The sequence below is a fragment of the Capricornis sumatraensis genome, chromosome 1, assembly GCF_032405125.1.
Source record: "Capricornis sumatraensis isolate serow.1 chromosome 1, serow.2, whole genome shotgun sequence".
NCBI lineage: Eukaryota > Metazoa > Chordata > Mammalia > Artiodactyla > Bovidae > Capricornis > Capricornis sumatraensis.
Window position 1 is genome coordinate 205,999,223 of NC_091069.1, and position 20,302 is coordinate 206,019,524.

At 36.6% G+C, this 20,302-nt stretch overlaps 1 protein-coding gene across 1 annotated transcript in view; it reads left to right on the forward strand.

Moving 5' to 3' along the window:
- The window catches only part of WDR49 (WD repeat domain 49), a 159,592-nt gene that overhangs the window by 104,312 nt on the left and 34,978 nt on the right, over positions 1–20,302 (forward strand). The window contains exons 9-14 of the mRNA XM_068968895.1: positions 1,162–1,277; positions 10,799–10,929; positions 13,222–13,320; positions 14,950–15,114; positions 16,471–16,658; positions 17,429–17,626. Coding sequence (XP_068824996.1) covers positions 1,162–1,277; positions 10,799–10,929; positions 13,222–13,320; positions 14,950–15,114; positions 16,471–16,658; positions 17,429–17,626 — 897 coding nt within the window. The remainder of the gene's footprint in view (positions 1–1,161; positions 1,278–10,798; positions 10,930–13,221; positions 13,321–14,949; positions 15,115–16,470; positions 16,659–17,428; positions 17,627–20,302) is intronic.

Below are 20,302 nucleotides of genomic sequence, written 5' to 3' on the forward strand. Positions count from 1 at the left end.
AGTTTCTTGCATATCTTTCTAGACTGTGAGCATTAGACTGATTTATATGAAGGCAAACAACAACAAGAATAATATTAGTTAAATTTTATTGCATATTACTATGAATCATGCACTGTCCTAAGCACTTTACACACACACACACACACACACACACACACACATACACACACCTCTATATGCTGGGTACTATTATTATACCAGTTGAGGAAACTGAAACCTAAGGAAATAAACAACTTGCTGAAGGTCCTATGGCTGATTGGCTTTGGACAAAGTTTGGACAATTGGAAATGACCCATTCTTTGTAATAGTTGCATTATATGCTACTGTGGAGATATTTCATATTTGGATGTTCAATTCCTTGTTAATGAGCGATTAAGTTGATTCAAATTTTTAGCTATTATGAACAATGCTTCCAGAAAATCCTTTAAAATACATAATTTCACATATGAGTATCTCTGAGTAATGATTTTCTACAAGTTGAAATTTTGAGGCAAAATGTATATGGATTTTCATCTCGATAGAATGTGCCAACTGCCCTTTGATGATGTACCAACAATGTTTCTAGCAGGGCTTAGTTTTAACAGCTAATTACTTTCTCTCTTAAAGTGAACCGATTGGTCAACATCCTTATCCCACTGCCTGAGGAGGTAAACTAGAACTGTTTGTGCTTCTGTGGATGTGGGTCAGGTACCCACTGTCAACAGGAGGTTTTATTGGCAGAAGATAGGAAACCTAGGACATGATGACTGTGTTTCAAGCTCTGTATTATATGTTTACAATTCCAAGCATCCCTGAAATAAAGGGATAAATGAGGAAATCAAAGTTTAGAAAGATACTTGGAGAAAGAAACAGGATTTTGACAGACTCCAAAATGAGGCTTTTCATGTTTTTATACTGCCTCCCCCTTAAAAATATACACTGATGTATTGCCTTTGAATCAACTATTATCCGAGTAGACTGATAAGGTTACAAATAGAGTAATAAACATATGAGATAAATTTAAGTGGTGAGAAGGCTTTAATTATTATGTGTCTAAAGTGAATCAAGTGCAGAACATAAACAAAAAAGTGTAAAATAATCCTATTACATCTTGTTGCTATACTCACTGAGAAGACATTTTCTTTTCTTATCTCAAAGCTGATTTTAACTTCTCTTTTAAAGGTCTGGGACCTCAATGGCTGTTGTCACCACACACTCAATGTTGGGCAAGCGGGAGCTGTGGATATTTCACACATCCTGGTTCTTAAGAAGACAATCCTAGTTACAGGCTGGGACAGGTATGATAGACTTCATGCAAAACTGTAGGAAGGTAAAAGGAGAGGGTTTTATAAATCCCCTGAAAAAGGGAACGGCTGCCCACTCCAGTATTCTTGCCTCGGAAATCCCATGGACAGAAAAGCCTGGTGAGCTACAACCCATGGGGTTGCAAGAGTCAGACACGATTTAGAGACTAAACCATCACCACCGCCACCACCACAAAAGAAAAAAGAATCCAGAAATCCTGTTTTCTGAGTCTTCCACTGATTTAATCCTAATTCTGAGTCTTTAACTTGCTGGTGACCTTGATGAGTGAAACTGTTTGGAACTGGCTGGATGCTTAGTGAATAAAATATTTTAAGATCATATAGCTTGAGAGGCTTTGAGAAGTGTTAACACTGCTTTCTCCTGGCTTTAAGAACCTGTCTTTTTCTTTAACCATTTCAGATAGAAACATACCACTTCCTGAGTGTTAAATCTGAAACTTTCCCAAATTTTATAGTCAATAAATTCTTAATGTATAAATGTCATTCCTTCAACTGTAAAAGGAACTATTTCTTCTTCTCAGCTGCAGTTTCAGTTGCAGCACAAGAGGGGAGCAGCCTGCTGAAATCTGTGTTAGCACCTCCGTCACTTCAGAGTAGAGAAGGGCCTTTCACATTTCACTTACTGTATTCAAAGAGCAGTTTTTCCATTTCATTATAAAGAAAATTACTTTGTTTTCCTCTTTTCCTGAGAGAACTAACGGATCATAAACAGGGCCTTTTCTATGGTGTTGTATAAGCCCTAAGAAAATTGAAGTGTGATATGTTTCAAAAATACATTGTCCATAAATTCAACAGTTCAAGAAATATCGCTCTAATAGGTAATTTGCCCAAGATTATTCACTATAGAAATATGATTGTAATGGTTTGAAGCTAGGATTAAATCAAATTTTATACCTAGAAAATAAGTAATATTTATTTGGGGATTTTTATCAAACTTAGGGAAGGGTTGCGTCTAACGCAAATGTGAACATACTAGACTAGACTAGAGAATACAGTGGCTCACAGAGCTTAGTTTTCAGAGGTAGTTTGACTATAAGGAAAGAAATTATAGCTCAGATTGTTCTACTTGCTATTAAGAACTAATTTAATCATCCTCACCTTTGAAAGAAAACTTCTTCATATCCATGGGAGCAATCATGATCCATCAATGACTCATAACTGCTCCGGTAGACTATGGCCTAATGCTCTCTGTAATTAGGCTATGGCAATGAATAAGTGGAATTATCTAGTATCATGGCAGAGTAGATGTGTAGTATACAGCCAATTCACTTTAATTTTGCACATATCAAAAAGAGCTTTAAAAATTAATGTGTTGGTCAAAACTTTGGAGACACCATTTTCTTAATCATATTTTTTAGACATCCATGGTTAGAAATTAGCATCAAATGTAAGGCTTTTTAAAAAAATTGGTCACAGGGTTACATTTCTAAAGATTAGATAAATAGAGTAATCTAAAAGTGATTTAAAAAGAACACCCAATGATCTGATCTGTATTGCAGGTGATCACTTTCTGTAACCCTGGGGAGGAATTTTGGGGGAGATTGAAATGAGTGGAGGAAAACGTCACTCTTCTCATTTTTCTCCATCTTTTCCACCTTCCATAAGGTTGTCAGGACTTGGATCCTGTAGTTGGAATTGAAAGTTGAATGACTATGTTCCCAGTTATATTGTTTTACTTTCATATTGATGAATTTGAAAATGATATTTTTATATTTTCTAAGCAAGATGTCTTACATTAGGATGGATTTTGCAAGATCTTTGCAGGGAAGTTTTTTTTTTTTTTTAACCAAGAAGCATTTAACAAAAGAGGCAAGAAAACAGATAAGTTGTTTGGTATGTCTTGGGGAGGATAGTCCATTAAGCCAACTCCCTAATAATTTAGTGACTTGAGAAGAACTAAGTGGGAGTTTGAGAGTCTTTATTAAGCTTTCTTTAAAATCCAGAGAAGGCTCTTAAGTTATACTGTAACTTTAACTTTAGGCTTTATTTAAATAAAGAAATTGGTCTGATAATTCTGTCCAAGATGGAATAGAAATTACATTTATTGAATTCGGTACATAAATATGCCATCAATTTATTTTATTCATAGAGCTTTGTAGTATTATGCGCTTTACATACATTATCCAACTTAATCCTTAGCTTCATCTTGGAAGGCAGGCAATATTTTGTAGATAGGTCTAATCTCTGTCTTCAGCTCTTATCTTTCTAAGCTCACTCATTTGTTTGCTTGCTGGATGTATCTGACTGTGATCCCAAATTCTTCACATTCTAAACTGAGTGTATTATGCATGAAAGTGAAAGTGATAGTCATTCAGTCATGTCCAATTCTGTACGACCCCATGGGCTGTAGCTTACCAGGCTCTTCTGTCCATGGAATTCTCCAGGCAAGAATACTAGAGTGGGCAGCCATTCCCTTGTCCAGAAGATCTTCCTGACCTGGGGATCGAACCCAGGGCTCCTGCATTGCCGGCAGTTTGTGTATAGTCTGAGCCAACAGGGAAGCCCATTTTATTCATTTCCTTTCCCCAAACCTACTTTTCTCTTAGATTCAGAGCTTCAGTTAATAGCTAGACATCCTAGTCATCCACCTGGTCATCCTTCTTATTATCCTTCACAGTCAAGTAGTCACTAAGCCTTATCTCTTTTCAAGTCCAGATATTGTTTTCAAATCTATTCCCAAAGCTACTAGACTGTATACTCCAGAGCATCATTTCTACGTACACGAAGGTCACAGCCTTCTCACTTGTCCTTTTCTCTAGTAAATGTCTCTCTTTTACCTCTTAAATAGATTTGCTCATTTAAATGATTTCTACAGTGATTTCTTTCTAGAATACCATTTATCTATGTCACTTCATTGGTTCAATGATTTTTAAAATGTCTACAACAAAAAAACCAAAGCTCCCTGTGTCCCAGACCTATTCTGAGCTTCATTTGTACACTCCATTCTTGTGTAAATTCTAAACTCAAATAGAAACCTGCTGTCAGAGTGTTCCTATATAAGCCGTACCATTTCACACTCCCGTTCTCTCCCCTAATCTAGAAATCTCTCTCCAAATATTTTTCATGTAGTTAATGTTTATTCTTATCTGAAGTCTCGTTCATATATCTCTTCTACCAGAACCTTTTTCTTTCCTCCTATGGTGGAAATACGCCCCCATTTGTCTTTGTGCTTTCTAATTTCCTGGACTTTATTTAACCTAGGAATATAACTATTGAACATTAATATGTATGTATATCTAATATATGCTTATTAGATGTTATATGATACTTGTTGGATGACTTAATTAACATTTATTGAATAGATAGGAAATCTGAAGATTAAAGAGATTAATTACCCATGGTCACACTCCAAATAAGAGGAAAACAGAATTGATATTCAAATCTATTCTTTCCTTACAATAAGCCAGAAAGCCAAGTATTACCAATTCTCTTTCACGAAGGAGGAGGCGAGGCTTGATGAGTAACCTGGCCAAACCTAGTAGGCAGCTGAATTAAAAGTCTATGCCAAAGTGCATGCCTTTTCTACCATTCCTGAATTACTGATGGAGTCACTAAATCATGGGAGATCAATTGCATTCTTTTAAAGAAATAATTTGCCTAAGTTGATCAAGTCAATCAAAGCTAATGAATCAGTTTTGCGTATTTGAAGGGAAAAAAAATACCACTTATTATCAACTTAATAATACCTCAGAATTTTATCTTACCATAATTTTCCCCTTTCCTTTCCACAAATATCTTTAAACTGCACCTAGATGGAAAATATGGAGTCAGGAAACATGGTGTGCTGAATGTGAAAAAGCAAGATTCCTTCGCTCAAGGGCATCACGTTCTCATTGAGGAGTTGATGCATACAAGGCAGGATATGGAAAATGCCCCTTTCTGCTAAGCAAGGCCTGAATCAGAGAGCCCGTTAGGTTGCTTAGGAATATGGCCATTCATATCTAGAGGTTACTTCCACCAGAAAAAAGAACCCAAATTCAGAAGTTCTACAATATGTTTCCCATCATCGTAAGCAAAATGTACTGAGAGACAAAGCTGTAAAAACTAAGTGAAGAGATGATGAACTACCTTTGCATTTGTTAAGTATTCATATAATATGTATAGTTCTGGTAAAATCAGATAAATGATCATAATGAAGTTTAAGATTTTATCTTATTTTTATCTTAAATTTATGCCCTGAAATTTTATAATTCTATATTTACAACTCTCTATAAAAATAAAAATAAGTTCTTCATTTATTTCTCTTCTTTCAGTTAAAGGAGAAAACTTTGTTTGTGAACGTTTTATGTCTGTAAAATATATAAAGACATATAAATATGTATCTATAATATATAAAAATATAAATATAGAAAAGAGCATTTTCATATAATTTCAAATAATTCTGAAAATATGATGGATAGTAGCATTCTTCACAGAATTCTTTAAAAAGTAGGTGCTCAATAAATAGCTGTAGATATAATTCTATTTCTAAAAGTATTTTTTAAGGGAATTGAAATTAGGGATTTGAAGTTCCTCAACAATAAAACTTACCTATCACAAAATATTAAATTCTTAAAATAATTGCCTTGCTAAAGAACTGTATGTAATCCTATATATGACTCAATCATTTTTTATTATTAGGATGAGAATCAGAATGAGCATTTCCAAAGCTGTGACTTATTCTGGATAATCTTGCTGGAGGCTGGATGGGGGCGAGTATGTGTGAAATTCACAAATAACCCTCAAGACTAACTTTGTGATGGTTTCAGTATCCAAAATTGGGCTCCACAAATTTTAGGGAAAAGCATGAAAAAATAACTGATTTATTTTGAACTCATTCCCTACCTTTGAGATAACCTTTTTATTCTAAAAACAATGTATATGTTCTTTTGGACTAACAAGACATGAACAATTAACCTCTGAGGGAACAGATGTGTAAAATGCGTGTCTGATTTTGGGACCCCATGCACTGTAGCCTGCCAGGCTCCTCTGTCTATGGGATTTCCTAGGCAAGAATACTAAAGTAGGTTGCTATTTTCTTCTCCAGGGGATCTTCCTGACTCAGGGATCGAACCCATGTCTCTTGCATCTTCTGCATTGCTAGGTGGATTCTTCACCCAACTGTGCCACTGAGAAGCCCCAAGAGAACAAATAATTGACTTTGTTCTTTTGTTCTCAATGTGATAGTTTCTACATGATACATTTTGGTAAAATTCATTATCCTATCTCATTCATCCTAAAAGAGATTATTTTTTAACACATTAAAAAATTTATTTTTGCCTCTTGCCAGGCAAACTAATTTTGCTTTCTCAGAACTTGTCATTACATCTAAATTCTGAATTAGAGATAAGGCCGTCATCAGAAGAACACAGTGACTCAGTAGCAGTCCTCCCAGGACTTCAGATGTGAGGTGTGGAATGGAACTAGTAACCTCCTTCAATGTCAGAAAGAACAAATCTCTCAGACTCTTAAAATGGCCTAAAAATTGGCTCATTCTACACTTCAATTTTACTCTTGGCAAAAGTACAAACTTAGAAAAAAGTTATCTTGGAAATGTACAAAGTAAGAAATACAGTGTCGATTTTGAAGGTATTTTAAGGATAACTGTCATTTCAAATGAAAGTTTCAGGTTAGGTTTTAAGGGAAAGTTGGCAGCTAATTAGCTTCTCACCACTGTGACACACAAGGTCAAATATCAGAATGGCTACTTTTTATACCATGTTATGAAAAGGATTTGTGCTTTGGGGTGTACTCCTTAAGTATATCCAGTTAAAACGGTAGCTTGGCAAAGAAGACAACTGACATTAAATGTTGGTGGAGAGATCATAGAGGAGATATAGACTGACCTCTTCCATCTCACTCCCACCTTCATACTCTCCCTTATCAAAAGGTAATCTCTTCAGTCAGACATACCAATAGGTAAAGAGGAAATTTAAAATATATACATATAAAACTCTTACAAAATTCATGACGATTTCAGAACTGCAAATTACCTTACTTATACTATCTTGTCTTGCTAAGCCTTATATTAATACTATTAAAATAACATTAATATTAGATTATTGATTTAAAAAGTAGAGTAATTCATATATCAATTCAGCAAATTTTTATGAAATGCCTATTATTTTCTAGGTACTATTTTGAGCACTACTGATGCTGAGAGGGAAAAAACAAAAGCTTTGCTCTCCTAGAGCTTACTTCTGGTAGGAAAGACAGAAAAGAAGCAGAAAAATAGATATGGATCCCAATATCACATAATGATAATGTAATCAAAATGATGTAGGTGAGGAATGAGAGACTCAAGGAAGTCTTTAGCTTGGGTGGTCAGGGAGGGCTTCCCCAGGGAGGTAACATCTGAGCAGAGAATTTTTCTTCCGATCATTTGAAAATATTTGTTGAATATGCAATATGTGTAGGTCACTATGATAGGGTTGTACAATAAAGCACGATCCCTGTTTTCTGTGAACTTACATTATAGCAGAGGAGCAGAGACTATATAATATGAATTAAATGTTGCGAGTAAAATATAAATTATGTAAGAGACCAGAAGAGGGATATATTTCTTTCAACACTAGTTATCAAGGAAGCCTACAGAACAAGATAGGATTTAATGAATGGGTGTATAGTCAGGTAGTGTGGGTATGTGTATGGAAGGAAATCCACAGAGGGATGGAAGAGCCCACTGTGAGTAAAAACAAAGCAGCTAGAAATGCAAAATGTATTTAGAGAGTAGCAGGAATACTGCTTAGGTCTTCTCGAGAGGCACAGGCGGTTATGAATTCACCTGCTAGTGCCCAAGATGCAGGAGACGCAGGTTCAATTCTTGGATCAGGAAGATCCCTGGAGGAGGAAAAGGGAACCCGCTCCAGTAGAAATCCTGAAAATCCCATGGACAGAGGAGTGTGGTGGGATACAGTCCATGGGGTCGCAGAGAGTCAGACACAGCTGAGCAACTAAACACACACACATACACACACACACGTGAGTACTGATTGGCTTGAACATGAGATGTGCTTCAGAAACAACTTCTAAATACTCATAACAGCTTAAAATAGCTCCTGCAAGGAGGGAATCTATTGGAAACCTTGTATTCTATCTATAAAATCCAGGCGAATTTTGCTTCTATTACATTTATTCATCTATCCTTATTTTAATATAAAAATACTTTCTCCCAAAATCTTTGAGTAAAATGAACACTTAGGAAGGTGTATCAGTTTTACCTGTGGTTTCCAGTAGCCCTGTCAAACATTTAACTGGACATTCACATTTTACTCTGAAAACCAAGGACAGAAGAATAAAGGGAAAAATTCTAAAAGAGTTGATTGGATCCAAATATTATTGAGTCTCAAATAATAGGTCCACACATTTGATTTTTGTCATGTAAGAAATGGGAAGCCTAACAAATATTTTTTTTAACAGGATATTAGCCTTATCTTTTTGATCATGCTGTTTCCCTGCACTGCTTGGAGTGACTTCCTCTTCCAAATCTTACCCATCTAATAGGGTTAGGCTCTGTAAGTTCTGTTCCCTATAGCACCATGAGCAGGGACTTTCATGGAGAAAATAAGAAATGTTTGTAGAATGAATGTATATGAAGAGCTCCTGAATGAAGTGATTAATCTGGTAGCAGGATGAAGGATGTACCAGAAGTGGGTAGCCTAGAGACAGTGAAATTTGTTAAGAGTCCTTTACAATTTTTCAGCCTTGAGCTAGTGAGTGCTAAGCTAGGAAACTGTCATTGATTATTTAAAATAAAGAGGAAGGAATGAATATATAACATCACAGAGGCAGAATCTGAGGATTTTATTTGACTATGGAAGAGAAAGACAAGCAAGAATTTGGAATTCTGGTCTATTGACCAATTTTGAGAATTTAGTGAGTCCTCCTGTGGAGGGAAGGTAGAAATTTTAGATTTTTGATATTAGCTGATGGAAACTATAATGGAACTGTCAGCTGTCAAGTGAGAACAACTCAACACTGGAAAAAAGTCATGAATGAGGACAGATTTAAGAGCCACGTGTATAGAAGTGAACTGGAAATTCACTGGTGGTAAATACAATACCCAATACGAAAATAATACAAAAACCAATACAAAAATAATACAAAACCAATACAAAAATAATACAAAAAACAATACAAAAATAATACAAAAACCAATGCAAAAATTGATGGTATACAAAACCCCTGCACAAGCCCTTTTGATGAGAGAGCGAGGGGTGGAGGAATGATGGTCAACAGTGTCCATATTGAAAGGTGAAAGAGAGAGTAGGAAGGGGAAACAGAGTACAAGGAATGAAAGGTCAGCGAACAGGAAGAGAAACAGTGCGTTTTGCAACAGAAGAGTTTCCAGAACAAACTCATCCATCAGAGGGTGAGGAGTTGGTAGGGCAATTGGAGACCTTTAGTGCGAGTGAAACAGAAGCAAGGTTTCAGAAAAGTGAAGAGAGAATGTGGGTGGAGACACCAAGCCTGGAGTTACAAATGCCCCTTTGAAATGAGTGTAGCTCTAGAAGTGGGGAGAGGCTTGCCAGAGGCTGGTAGCCAGAGTTCAATCAAGAGGAAACAGGATGGTCCTATAACTTGATGCCTCCAGTATGTAATTTTTAAGCTCCTCTTCTCCTCACCAGGCATCAAGCATTTCATTCTCTGTCCTTTCTGACCTGTCCTCAAATTCACCAGTAATGCCTCAGGATACTGACCTTTAAAAAACTATTTCTGTTGAAAACATCTCTGTCCTCCATCCCATTCCTTTGAAGCTGCATTTTCAAGTGTTCCACAAACAGTTCCTTAAGATGCCGTATGAGGAAGGACTCTGTGGTCAAGTATGTCTGGAAAATGCCACAGGGAATATAAACATGTTAAATATCCTGGATGAACTGATGAAAAGAAACTTTAATGATATTGTCTAAACTATCCAATAGTATTTGTTCACAGACTCTACTCTTTTGTATTGTTACTGCCACGAAATTCTTAGTGGTTCCACTTTGGAGACATTTTGCTTTTAGGGTCTTGGTGGTGGATGATTAATCTGATAAATGCATACATGTTTGGTATTAATGACTGTGAAAGGAAGATTAACCTTCTGATATCCATAATTTACCAGGGAATTTAAGAGAGACTTCAAAAGGAAGTTCAGTGTTGGGATTTAGCCTTATGGATGACAAGTAGGGATAAAGTTTTGGATAGCATCATCTTTTTTTTTATTTTTTAAAAAATATTTATTTATTTGGCTGTGCCAGATCTTAGTTGCAGGATCTTCGATCTTTGTTGTGGCACATGGGATATTTTTTAGTTGCAGCAGGCAAACTCTTTAGTTGCAACATGTGGAATCTGACCAGGAATGGAACCCAGGCCCTCTGCATTGGGAGTGTGAGTCTTAACCACTGGACCACCATGGAGGTCCCCAGCATCATCTTTTAGACTTCTCAAATCATGCTATTCAGCTGTGGGATGGCTACTCCATATCTATATCACTTTTATATCCACGGCTAACTGCTATATCCTTTTTTCACTAGGTCTATTACTGTGTTTCGACCTCAGAACTTCAATCAGTTTTCTATCCAGCCTGAAGAATGGAAGGGAGGCATTCAACACCATGATGATATATTATGTGCTGCATTTTCACCTCCACAAACTCTTGTTACAGGTTACTTGAATGTTCACTTGACAATCAGTGGTATAGTTTCCTTTGCCTCACTTTGAAAAAGCCTTTTCTCAACTACAAAATGAACAGGTTTCTTAAAGAAGCTGCCCTTGTACTTTAAATCTGGTCCTTATTTCTAGGGCTGTACAACAGTGGTTACATGCAGCAGCTCTGAAGCCTGGCTACCGGGCTTCAGATCCTGGTTCTACAACTTGCCACTACCTCATATTGAGCAAGTTGTTTTGACTCTAAAATACCATTTTTTCTGGCAAATAATAATTTATCAGCATGTTGGTTTATAGTGAGGATCATATAAGATAATCTGTGTATGGGTTTAATCCAGTGCTTACAATAAGCCTATCAGGAAATACTAGCTTTCATTTTCCTTTTCCTTTTCTGAGAAGCAACCTCAGGGTTGTTGGGTACAAATCACACTTCTATAGCACTCAGATGTTTCATAACAGGAACACCCTCTGGGCACAGTTTACTCTAAGTAATGTTGGTTAAAGACTGGTCTCACAAAAAGTTTATAAATCCAAGCTCTTGACAGGATCCATGGGCTGCTTTGATGTGGCATATTAAAGAGGATCAGAAGTTGTTGAATTATTTCCAACCAAAGAAAACAATTTATAAAGACAGATTGTACCATGAAATTATAAAATCCATATTTTGACAGCCTGATTTGTTTTATAGGACCAAAAATGTCATTAATTAAGAGGAATGAAAAATTACAGGAAAAGAGCTTGCATATCTATGAAGTGTTACCATATGAGGTTTCCTGCTTTATCTACACTTAGAGTTTTGTTGTTTTCAGAACTTCCAGGAGGGCCAACTCTGCAGTTGAATTGCTCTATAGCTGCTGGAAGTCTACCCTGCAGCACATACCATATACTGAAATGTGATGAAAACAAGTATCGCTGTGTAGTTGATATTGAAGTGTCATAAAATACCATTGTAATTGGGGAATAAATAATCTCTTCATTCACGTTCATTCCTTCAATCCTATGTGAACATGCTCTGTCAAACACTTTGCAAGTGAAGCATTTTAAAATGTTAAGAGAAGGTGGATATTCCCATGAACAGCTAGCCCGTGGAAGCTTATCATCTTTGGCCAGTTTGTGAGTTACACAGGTTGCCTCTCCAGGACAATACAGAGTGCAGTGGGCATTACTCTCTTCTCTCTCCAAATCCCAAGAAGGACACCATCAGTACACAGCGCTCAGCTCTAGTCTTTAGCTCTCCTCTTGATGTTGGCCCTCTGCTCACTAGCGAGCTCTTCTCCCGGGGCTGCTGAGAACAGCGGTCTGGGTATGCACTGCTCCTTCTAAAACCAGCTTGGTCAGACTTAGCTTCACTGTTTGGACTTTTTTATGTTTTCTGTATGGAACAGTATGAAAAGACTGGTGTAGGGAAAGTTCTAGGATTGGAGAAAGCAACATTCAATAAAGAACATAAAAGAGAAAAAATAAACAGAACACACAAAAGAACAGATGTAGGAAACAGAAACCTAGAAGGAAAATTTGTTTGCCCTCAATAATAAACAAATAATATAGTAGTTATTAATACTATTTCAGTATTTGTAATATTCTAGGCAGTAGGTGCTTTTCATTCTGCAGAGCATAAACTTATTTATCAGATGAATAAATTTATTAACCCATTTTTTAGGTGAGGAACTTGTGGCATCAAGTAAAGGTAAGTAACTTGCCAAGGTTACACAGCTGCTAGGTGGTAGAACCAGGACTCAAATTGATCAGATGAATTCATTTATCAGATAAGTAAATTTATTAACCCATTTTTTAGGTGAGGAACTTGTGGCATCAAGTAAAGGTAAGTAACTTGCCAAGGTTACACAGCTGGTAGGTGGTAGAACCAGGATTCAGATTGATGAATTACAAAGCCTTTATTCTGAATGCTTTCTTACCACAAAATAAAAAAAGATATTACAATAATCTCTATCAAACTTACTGAATGATATTTTGCGAAGTTTCCAATTTTTAAAGTTTAATAGAAACACTAACCCATGGCAGATTCATGTTGATGTATGGCAAAACCAATACGATATTGTAAAGCAATTAGCCTCCAATTAAAATAAATAAATAATAAATAAATAATAAATGCAAAAAAATAAAAACACTAGTAATTACTATTCATTCATGTCTCCAAATCTATAGAGAAAACTTACAAAGTGCCAGATTCCACGTAAGTTATTATGATAATGATTTCTTCTAATTGTTGTTGCTCGTATTTTCTATCTAACTTTCTGGTAATTTCTATTCTCTGTCTTGGCTCCTGTAGGGAGTTATGATGGAGAAATTGTTCTGTGGAACAACAGCACAGAAAATGCTCACTATGTCCTTCACCCTGATTATCAGAGGCTGCTAAAATCAAAATCGGGTGAGTACAAGTTTGAAACTAAAATAATGTGGGCTGGTTGTTTGTGCATGGGCCTGCTGCAGCTTGCTTCTGAATTATAGATGATTGGCTCTAAGCGCCAGGGATTAGTGATACCGTTGTCTTGTCAAAGTGACTAAAAGAACCTTGAGATTTACTTGGCTTAGCAAATTCTCCATGGCTTGCTGTTCCTTTTCGTTATGCTACATCAGCATTTCTGAATTACTGACAGCGGGGAACAGGACTCTCATTTTTATCTAGTTTATTTTTTGCCAATAAGCCTTGTCAAATTGCCTTTGAGTGAACCTTGGGTACTCCTTGGTAGGAAAATGGGAACTTGTGTTCACTTGAGGCTGCTCAGGCTTAGTCTAGAGCTTGTATTAAACATTATGCCACCTGGAAATCTTAAATTATTTCTTGCTTTAGAAACCTGTGTGGAGCATTAGATGGAATTATATTGTATTTTATGGAAGTTTAGCAGAGCAGATGAATATTTTATGCCTAAGTAAAATGTCTTGACAATTGCCTTTCACATTTTATTTTAGTTTCCCTAGATACTAAAGGTTTTTCCTTAGACTAATTTATTTGGTAATGAATATGTCATACTTCATGTGCCAGTGAGGTTCTGTTGTATCAATTGGATAAACTCACAGAGATTGAATTAGATTAGGAAAGGACTGGTCTTCAGATACAGTTTTGCATGTGTGTGTGTGTGAAAAGCTGAGGGAGTAATTTGTTAGGAGGAAGAAAACTAACATAAGAAATTTGGAGTTTACTTGGCTGCAGGCATGAAACTCTGACTTGCTTTATGTTTTCAATACAAAGAGCTCATCATTAGGGTTCATTTGAATCCTCCATGGAGAAAGTGGAATTCTGCCTCTTTGGTGCATTGGCCCTCAGGGGAATAGTCTTGTTTTCACAGCAGACTTTATTGTGGCTGTGATTAAAAACACAGAGAGACAAATAGAAAAGAAAAGCAGATAATGTCAAATTTTTAAAAGACACAAGAAGCATTGCTGTAGATTTCTTGCTTTGAATGTTTGAAGATACCTCTGTATAAGTCTGTCATAAGTATCTTCAGACTATTCATAGATTCAGAGATGAATATCCCCAGTTTTTATTAGTGGGATGTGAAGGTGATGTCATCAGATCATTGAAGTACCATTAAGGATATCCTTTTCAGGGTAACTCACTAACAAATAACATTGCTTAAAAAATGATGATTTAAATACATAGTCATTATATCTCAAGTTCATTAAATTATTTACAAGCTTAATATTAATGATTAATAAGTTGAAAATGGCATGATATTAGGATCACATTTGCCTTGAACATATCAGTATCTCTAAGATGTTATCAGGGTCTACAAAATGAAGTCCCTATTAATTCATATCAAGGGAAAACACGGTAAACTTATATGGAGTATGAGAAACAAAAATGGGATCAAACAGTCTGTGAAGTTGAGGCTGAGGAAGTGAACTGCAGGGGGCTCTATGGATATTGACTGGAAGCGCATTGTAAGACTTGCTGGAATCATCAGAGACTGTGATGGGGGTGGCCTGTTGTTTTTCATAAGTGTTTGAAGAGCAGATGTTTCTATTCATTAAGTCACCTGGCTTGTCTCTATCTCAGATGCAGGGCCTCAAAAGCTTCTTGGTGCTGGGAGGAGCCCCTCTACCCACCCGACATATGACCAGGCTACCCTGAGAGCCTGTTCCTTTGAGATGGACACTGAGTGCAATCATGCTGTTATGAGGCTTTGCTTCCTTGAAGCAAGAAAAAACATCACAGGGACAGGTAAAATATAAGTCTGGTTAGAGCTGCTTCTAAGATACATGCTAACATATGATTTACCACAGTTATTTGATATTATAATAAATGAAATAACTATTTGCTTAATTTCCTTTTTGTCTTCAGTGGTGATGTAAACGTGGTATTGATGCAGCTTGCATCTTCCCAAAATAAAAATCTGCTTCTGAAAGCAATGCATATTTTTCACTTTTCTTCTAAAAAATAATTTTTTAATTTTAGAAGTGTTTTTTCTTAATGTTAGGAATCTAGATCTATATTTATTATATGATTGAAAAAAGAAATAAACATATCTGAACCCTGTTTTCCATATTCAGGTTCTCATATTCAATTTGAGGATAGAAAATCTGCATGATTTTCATGTAAAATTTTTCTGCATTAAAAATCAATAAAGGTATATACCCTTATAGAGTTCTAGAATCATTGTGGAATATTTAGAATAGACCTTGAAATGGTTAGAGTCTAAAACTTTCTATTTTACAGAATGCACCTATACTCATAAAATGAACTGTTATCCTGAAATTGCTCTCATTTCCTCAACACTAATTCTTCTTGATGTTATCAGTATTATCAAATTGTTTCCACTGAAGCGGCTATATACCATTATTTCTACCTTAAACAGATATTATCGTTAATAGGCAGCTCATTTGTGAAGCAAATTGAAAGTCATCTACAGATTTATCAAATAATAATAGGAACTTTGCCACAGAAGAATAATTTCGGTAAAGTACTTCTACATGCATATAAAAATGGAAAATGAAAAGGTTAGTTCTAGGCCTATGAACCAAAAAAGTGTTCCATAAGGACTTACAATGAATTCTTGATGAAGGATTAAAAAGCAAGCTCATAAGTAGATTTCTAAGTATATGGTTGCACAGAGAAACCCATAGCTGTGCTACTGTAACTATACACATATGCATAGCCAGCTCTGTGCATGAGGAATTTTACTACTTTGGTATGTGTGTCCAATGGGTAGTTAAGAAAGATGGGTTTTCTGTAATTGGAATACTATCATAATGTTGAAATTAATATTTTGTAAGTTTGTCTGAAGTAACAAATCAATTTTATCAAAATTTTGAAACCCAAATAATATCAAAATAATGAATGGAGTGGTAACTAGATTTTATAGACCATCTTACGTATCCTACCTCACTTAATACTCAGCACAAACCAGTGAAGCTTTCATAGGGCTTTTCCCAGTGTATATTTGAGAGAATCAGAGTGCTGGGAATTGATCGCAGGGCTACTCACCTGTCCGACATCCATATGCTTTCAACAAGGAAACTGATGAGGAAGTTGTTTCTTGTGTTTGTAGTTTCCTAATTAGGTGTTCTTGTATACTAGGGGGAGCCAACCTGGTATCATGCGGAGGATCTGGGTATGTCAGATTCTGGGATACATTTAAGAAGCAACTTTTGGCTGAATTTTTGGCTCATAGTGGAGTTGGTTCTATTATTATGTCTACTGATAAATCAAATCGATACCTTGCCACAGGAGATCTGGAGGGGTGGTTAAAAATCTGGAATATAGAGGTATGTTGAAAAAATTCTCACATTATCATTATAATTTTTGATTGTCTTTTGTTTCAGATAATTATGAATCAGGTCTTGTCTGTTTCTAGGTAAAGGAAGAAACAGTCAGTATTTTAAAGAAAACTTATGTATTGATCAGAGACTTCTTTAATTCATGGAGAAAAATAGATTTTTCTCAATATTGAAAATCCTCCATTAATATATAGTCAGGTCAGTCTCCCAATTTAGGAAAGCAATATTGTTAGTACGGTACTACAGCATTGTTTGAGAATAAATAGTAAAGATATGCCTCATATTAAATGAGATAGTAAACATAATCTAAGTAGTGTACTGGCCTGTTATCTAACACGGTTATCATCCTGAGTTTGTTTTTTGTGTGTGTGTGTGTGTGTCACTGATTACCTGCTCAATTTTCTAATAATACTATAAAATTGTATAAAATGTGACTACCTATACATGATAAAGTTCATTCACTTTATCTAATAGCTGACTTTACTGCTTATATTTTTCCATCCTTTCATTCCCTGTCCTTCCTTCCTTTCTACTTCTCAAGTTAGTCAAATCAGTTAGAAACCTTTTCTGGAATGTGAATACCATTTTTCTAACCTCTGTTATCATGAGCTGTTCTTTTGCATTTGTGTTACAGATTGCTGTTTCTAAATGCACCTTTGTTCAATTTCTGTATCGGACTTTAAAAAAAAAAGTGTTCTATCACAGTAGTCATTTCATATTTGGACATTTTTAGAATTCTGGCATGTCTTTTCATTCAGGAGTACTGTCTTAATCCCAGCAAGAACAAACTCACCCAGGCCCCAACTCTGATAAGATCGTTCCGGCCTCATGAAGACTGGATAAGCTCCTTAGAGATGTGTGAGCTGGGCGGCCGCTCGCTGATTCTCTCTGCCTCTGCGGACTGCAGCATTCGTGTGACTGATGTCTGTGGTGTTCCTGTCCAGATCTTTGGTCAGGTAGAAATATTGCTTCTTTACTATTCTAATATTTACTTGACATTTAGTATGAACTTGGCCTGGTTTCCATTTGAATCTCATTGGCTAGTAAATTTCATTAGTCATGAAAGAACTGACTTGATTTTTGCAACTATAGCTCCAGGCCTCCCTTATTAACCATGGCAGTTCCATCAAGTAGAGGACACCGGAGACATGGAAAGATGGGGGACCTAAGCAGCTTAAAATATGTAAGGATTTCTGAGCAAAATTTCTCCGCCAAAATAAGTGGATCTCTTCAGTTTCAAAATTCAGGAGAAATACAGTGTGGATAATTATACTGCGTTACAATAAAATAGATAGATGACTGTGACACTCAGATAATAATCAGGCAGTAATCAAATATAGAAAATTAAAAAAAAATAAATCTTTTGTGTTCATTGTCTGATTTATTCCTGCCAAAATCACATTCATTAATCTTTTCTGAGTTTGTCCTGTTCTAAGGTCTCTATGTGCGTGCTATGTTGCTTCAGTCATGTCTGACTCTTTGTGACTCCATGGACTGTAGCCCACCAGTTTCCTCTGTCCGTGGAATTCTCCAGGCAAAAATACTGGAGTGGGTTGCCATGCCCTGCTCCAGGGGATCTTCGTGACCCAGGGACTGAACCCTCTTCTCTTCTGTCTCCTGCGTTGGCAGGCGGGTGCTTTACCACTAGTGCCACGTGGAAGCCCCACATGAGTTATTTCATGTAAACTTCATAATTGCCTGTCCCATTAGGGAGGAATGCTCATTATTCCCATTTTACATATGAGGAAACAGAGGCACAGAGAGTGTCAATCAATTGCTGAGGTCACAGACACTAACAAGTGGCTTTGAATTCAAGCTGTCATTTCACAGCTCATGTTTTTAACTTCTTCCTCCCATGAAACTAAGCTCTGATTTATATGAGCTTACAAAAAAATGGAACCAGAGGTCTTGAAAGAAAGAAAATATTTATTGTCTCATATTTCTTTTTTCCACTTGTTTTCATGGGAACTCAGTTCCTAGTCCCTTTTGTTTGGGGGACAATATAGCAGTTTGTTCTATTTCAACCAGTACTGTTCAGACATGGTGGTAAGAGCTCACCCTGGCACTTCAGTTTCTGCCTGGCTGGTTGACTTAGTCCTAGTCAGCAGCCTTGGATGCCACTCTCATGCCCTGAGTATGGCAGTTCCCTTCATGCTGGAAGACAAAGTCTGTTGGTGTTCCTTTTGTGGAGTCAGCTTGAGGACGTCAACCTGTGCTGCCCTAATTCCGTACAGCCCTTGCAGACATGGAGGGCGGTGGTAAATCAGAAAATGATGGTAAATTGGTGGGTGGATTGGCTGGGTAATGTGGGAGTTGCCACGTGACAGCCAAGAGCTGAACAGCCTCTTCTGCTCTGTAAATAAGGCAAGTGCTAGACTTTTCTCAGCAAAAAGAGTGTCTGCGTGGGAGCTCAAATGGGTGTGTGGGCAGTTGTGGTGAGAGAGATAGCATGGGGCGCGGCTGGCATTCTGAACATAAAAGGAGTTGAAAAGCTGGCAGCTCTAGAAGTTACTGCAACCCTGACACTGCTACGAGGCCATGCCACACGGGCTCTGGTAAAAGGAGGTGCAAAGAAACAGAGTCATCTGGCAGGTGGTGTCTGGAGCAAAAGTACCTTGTGTGTGTGTGTGTGTGTGTGTGTGTGTGTGTGTGTGTGTGTGTGTGTTAGTTGCTCAGTTTTTTCCGACTCTTTGGACCCCATGGACCTTAGATGATGCTAAAGCAAGAAATAGGACTGTTTTAGGTATGGGTGCCACAAAAACTGTGTCCAGAAAGCACAATCTATGTGGAAATTTTATTAGAATTAAGAAATATATGCTAGTAAAACTGTTCATTTGTATACCTTTGGTTGTTTTCCTTAGTTGTTTTGTAGTCTTTTGTCTTTCAAAGGAGTTCAGCCTCTAAAAGCCTCCGTGAAAACAGTTTGGTTTTATCCCTTCTGTTCAAGATAGCCCGGGTGGTTTTAGAAAGTAAAGGCTGGCAAAGCAGAGGACAGCTGGGTTTTCTAGTCCCTTCTGCCTGAGCTTTAATTTTTATTTTTTTTGAGAACTCACTTTTCTTAAGCTCTTGGATATGGTGCTGCTAGTTTCAAGGGCCATAGGAGGCAGTGGGAGGGGAAGGACATAAAATGGAGGGGAGGAAGAAAAAGGAAATTAGCAGACAACTGGAAGAAAGCAACAGTGAATGTTCTTCTCATAGTTTGAGCAGAGGCATGCTTTCACAGAAAGATATGGTAGGCAGATGGAAATGCTTAGATAAGAAGGGACTCCATTTGTAAATATGACTAAGGTCAGAACAATTTTTTCCTGATCCAACTTGATTTGTATAGCATAGTGACCTTTGACCTATATTTGAATGTTGCATTTGTCTTTTAGTTGAATTAATTTTGGTCTAGTAGTTATACAAACAAAAGGAAAGGCAATCATGTATTTTAATTTCCTTCATTAAGGCTTCATCTTCCGATCGCATTCAATTTGATTAACGCATTCAAAATTTCATGTAATTGCGGTTCAGTAAATTTCATAAAAGAAGTTTTTTTTCTTAAAAACTGTGAATCAGTTTTACAACATAGCTATTGATCTGAGGTTGATTTCCAAGTTAGATTTTTAAACGTAAGTAGTATGCTATGTCTA